The sequence below is a fragment of the Eimeria mitis genome, genomic scaffold (genome assembly GCF_000499745.2).
Source record: "Eimeria mitis Houghton genomic scaffold, Emh_scaff659, whole genome shotgun sequence".
NCBI classification, from domain to species: domain Eukaryota; phylum Apicomplexa; class Conoidasida; order Eucoccidiorida; family Eimeriidae; genus Eimeria; species Eimeria mitis.
Window position 1 is genome coordinate 10741 of NW_013574731.1, and position 4104 is coordinate 14844.

The following is a 4104-nucleotide window of genomic DNA, read 5'->3' on the forward strand; positions in this document are numbered from 1 at the left end:
TAAAGGCTTCGCCGTTGATGGCCTCTTGATCACATCTGGACTGGATCAAATTCGTAAGATCTCTCCTGTTAAGGTATCCCGATCAGAATTCCTCCGGTGCTCAGCCAACCTTCAGTTCCTGGAAGCTGTCTCGGAAATAAAGTAATTCTGAGAGGGCCCATAGTACAAAAAAAAAAGCCAGCGTATCACAAATCTAAAACTGCAAGCTTGAGTCCTGAAGATGACTTTCCGATTCTACAATTAGCCCAGCTTGGGTGCCAAACAACATCGACAACAAGGAAACCCATCAGAATCATACTGGAAGTGATAGACTCATGCAGAACCATATCCAATCAACCTGCGCAGAATGTCCCTCTCAGTCTCGCTGGAGTGCGGAGGCTCTTGCCTGCATGAAGCTATTGTCAGTGGCACTCGCATAGACGATCCGGTCCTAGCGTTGCGTGCAGGGGTCTTCAACTGGCAAATCTGAAGGGACGCTCGGCAGTATAACAGTGTGCTGGCACCTTTGCAAAAGTGGCACGGGCTGTTCACCATGCACGCGGGCACCTTAGGAAGGATGACACGCTTTGCTCACCCTACAAGCCGGTCAACGAGGAGCAACCCGGCAAAATAACAAAACACTAACCGCTAACAGGGAAGCAATGTTCGGATCACGGGAATTCCGTCACCCTTACATGCAGGCCACTTACGAGTGCGCTAGTCGAGACAGCGGACATTGCTGCAAGGGGCCAAAGGCGAGCGGCCAAAATAAGCAGGGCGGTGCAAGCATGTTCAGTCAAATGAGTGCAGGCTTTCCCACTGAGGCGGGAGGGGTTCCATAAAGAAAAAAGAGATTGGCCTCGCAGGACCAAGATAGTTCGCATCGATTGACCGTCTGTCTGAGCGGCTTCCGGAGAAGGGAGAGCCTCCAGCAGATCCGCTAATGCGCCGGCACCAGAGCCATGCGGAGGGTCAGTACCACACACGGTCTCGTGACGAAACAGTTTGAAGTGGGGACGGCTACCAATTCGAAAAGCAGTCTGCGCCATGCTACCAAGTCACCGGATAAGCACGGATCCTAGTGAGGAATGGCAGTAGGTACTGTCGAACCATCAACACCCAATGCTTGGCACTCGACGAGCTTACTTGCTGGAGCTTCGGAGTGGGGAATAAGAGTTGGCGCTCTGGCACTCTCTGGGATATAAAATCGGGTTACTTAACCTGTGCCAAATGAAGAATCCTGGGGAACTCTGTTTCGTGGTGTACGTCTTCCGGCTGAGTTCCCCAAACAAAGCCAGCAGATGCTGGTACACAGTAAAGTACTTTTAGGTCTTCCGAAAGCTGTGAGCCTGCAATGGAACAGGGCCTGCATAGGTCAGATCAAGTGGGCCTTGGTACTGTTACGAATAGAAAAGGACATGAGTAATATTCCCACGGATCGTCAAAGTAAGCAACACCACATGCAGGCGCGTCAGGTCGAAGACAGGAAGCTGGTGCAAGCAAGCGTTTCTGTTACCCAGTGTCTTGCGCGAGCTCAGTCGTGAAGCTGGCTCCGTGTGCGCTTTCCCGGTGTCTCCTCCTACGGTTTCCGTGGTGCGGCGTGCCGCTGAGGTGCGGCGTGCCGCTGGGCGTGCCCCCTGTGCTATAATCCTGGCGGTGTTTGCATGCTCCCGAGAAGAACGAAGCATGCTCTCAAAGACGGAACTCGGTTTGCGGCCTGCTGCTCTACTTTTGTCCCAACATATCGAGAGCACAAACACACTGTTAGAGTGAGGGCTGATTTGACAATTCAAGTGTGTCTGAGTGCTCATCGATGTCTCAAATATTGCTGAGCAGGAGCCGTACTAATATGACAACAGCAGGGGGTGGCATAAGACTTGGTTTCAAACATGTTGCAGCATCACTAGTCGTCCTTCGCCCAGGCACAAGGGCTGGACTACCGGGACCAGTGGGCGTGCATAACAGAATACATTTCAGACACAAAACATCTCCTTCAAGCTTCGTTGGCCTGGTTATTTTGCTGCATCACATGCTACGTTTGATAGTGTGTACCAGTTTACTTGAGGGTGTCAGTCAACTTATGGCTACCTGCTCATTATTCCCAGCTACTCTCAGCTCTGGAGCTCTTGGGATGTGCTCCACAGTAGTCCTTTGGAGGCTCAACATGAGTAGATCTCAGAGCTGTATTTGTCGTCTCTGTTTGTGTTGTCGTTTGTGTTGTCGTTGGGGCCGCAACATGCAGACCTGCAGTCATTCACTGGTGTGTCCACTAACGAGCGTCAGATCAGTCTCTGAGGGCCCTATTGACGTGAATACTTCCTACAATCACGACAGCAATGCCGTGCTCGTTGTGAAATCAGTGAGGGTTGTATGAATAGTGAAAGTCTCTGAGTTCTTATTGATGCACTTTGAATATAACATTGGTGAAAGCATTCAGCATTATTTATGCAGTGTCCATTGGTATGGTTGTAGGAGAGGCTGGCTTAATTCCTTAACCTTTATTAGTCTGATATGCTTGTTCAGTATGATACATATTGCTTGCCAGCTCGCTACAGTCAGCTGTGGGGTTCCACGGATGCGCCCCACAATCGCCCTTCAGAGATACAACCGAGTAATAGAGTGTTTCTCTTTTGTACAAATATTCGCAGTAAGCTATACGTATTACTCGGTTGTTTCTCTGAAGGGCGATTGTGGGGCGCATCAAGTTATCTTGACCAGATCTCAGCATTGCATGAGGGAACTCAGGCCTCTCCCCCATTCCTCATCAGCCTACAGGGCCTGCAGTACCTAGAGTGTTATTAAATCCCATCACCCCATCGTGTGAGGAAACTTGGATCCCTTCCACACCTCACAATTATGTTTTTGATCTGTGTTTTTCTGTTTTCGTGGGGGGCACAAGACGCAGAGCTGTTGGCAGGGAGAGGTGCATCTACTGACGTGAGTGGGATCAGGTTCCGAGGACTGCATGCTTCCTAAGGCCGCGAGCTCCCCTTAGACTGGCGTTTCTGAAGGGGAGTTTCTCACACTGTTGGTGGACGACGAGGGTATTTTAACTGACGGATGGGGGGCAACACGGAATTTTGGCAATACCACTAACGGCGGATTGAACTGTAGCATTCTGAACGACGCGCGAGGTGGCTATTATACTCGTAGGAGAGCAGGTGAAGACAATCGGTTATTTAGTATAGGGTAGAGCGCTGTTAGGGCTTTGGGACAGCCAAGGGCTAACTTGTGGGAGAGGCTATAGACCAATCTTCAGTCATGCTACCTACAGGATGGTGCTTGGAAGGAACACCGATCGTCGGGCCGGCACCTGACCCAGTCAGAATGCTGCCCACCGAAAGCGCGGCTACTACAGCCACCAACCAGCCTAGAGCGGCCTGCAGCCGAGCTGGACGGTCCACTCTTAAAGCCCCCACCGGCGAACCTCGCGAAAACCGGCTACTTCGCATGTAGGAGCAGTTCCAACAGGTAAGGGAATTTGGTCTGCACAGAATTGCCAGCACCCTCGACAGTGCGTTTTCATCGAGCGGCTGACGGGCGGGGTTGTTTCGTTTTCCCCAGGACTTCAACGGAGAGCGCCCTAGGGAATGGCTAATGCAAATTAATCAATACTACACTGCCCTACAAATGGGCGAAGAGGCGAGACTCGCTGATGTGGCCTCATTTCTAAGAGGAAAGGCGGCGGCACACTATTGTACAACAAAGAGAAGGGCACCCTAGCTGATGCTGACAACCTGGGAACAATTTGATGATTTCATTACGGAAGGCTTCGGCACGACGCCTGTGGTGACGACTATTCGCAAAGTCAAAGAGATCCAATACAACGGCAACTTCGAAGAGGTAGTGGAACGGTTTTCCAGTGTGCGGGGGGAAGGGGAACAATTGCCAAAAGAGACTCTTAAAGACTTCTTCCTGTCAAGATTCCCCTATGACATGGTAAAGAGGGTGCTGAAACATGAATTTGCCTCTGGGGTGGAGATCCGGGAGCAGACGCTAGCCGAGAGGGCCCTTGTCGCAAACCGATCAGCGACTTGGTACGAGTATGCGACTGGAAAGTTCAGACAAGAAGTGAAGGGGCGTGACGAGCTGATCAGAGAAGCCTGGGTAGTGAATAGCAAACAG

General features: G+C 51.1%; 1 protein-coding gene across 1 annotated transcript in view; it reads left to right on the forward strand.

The window, feature by feature from the left end:
- Window positions 1-3705: 3705 nt before the first annotated feature.
- Window positions 3706-4104, forward strand: part of EMH_0019010 (uncharacterized protein) — a gene marked incomplete at both ends in the record, with an annotated part of 1959 nt that continues 1560 nt past the window's right edge. The window contains one exon of the mRNA XM_013501261.1: window positions 3706-4102. Coding sequence (XP_013356715.1) covers window positions 3706-4102 — 397 coding nt within the window. The remainder of the gene's footprint in view (window positions 4103-4104) is intronic.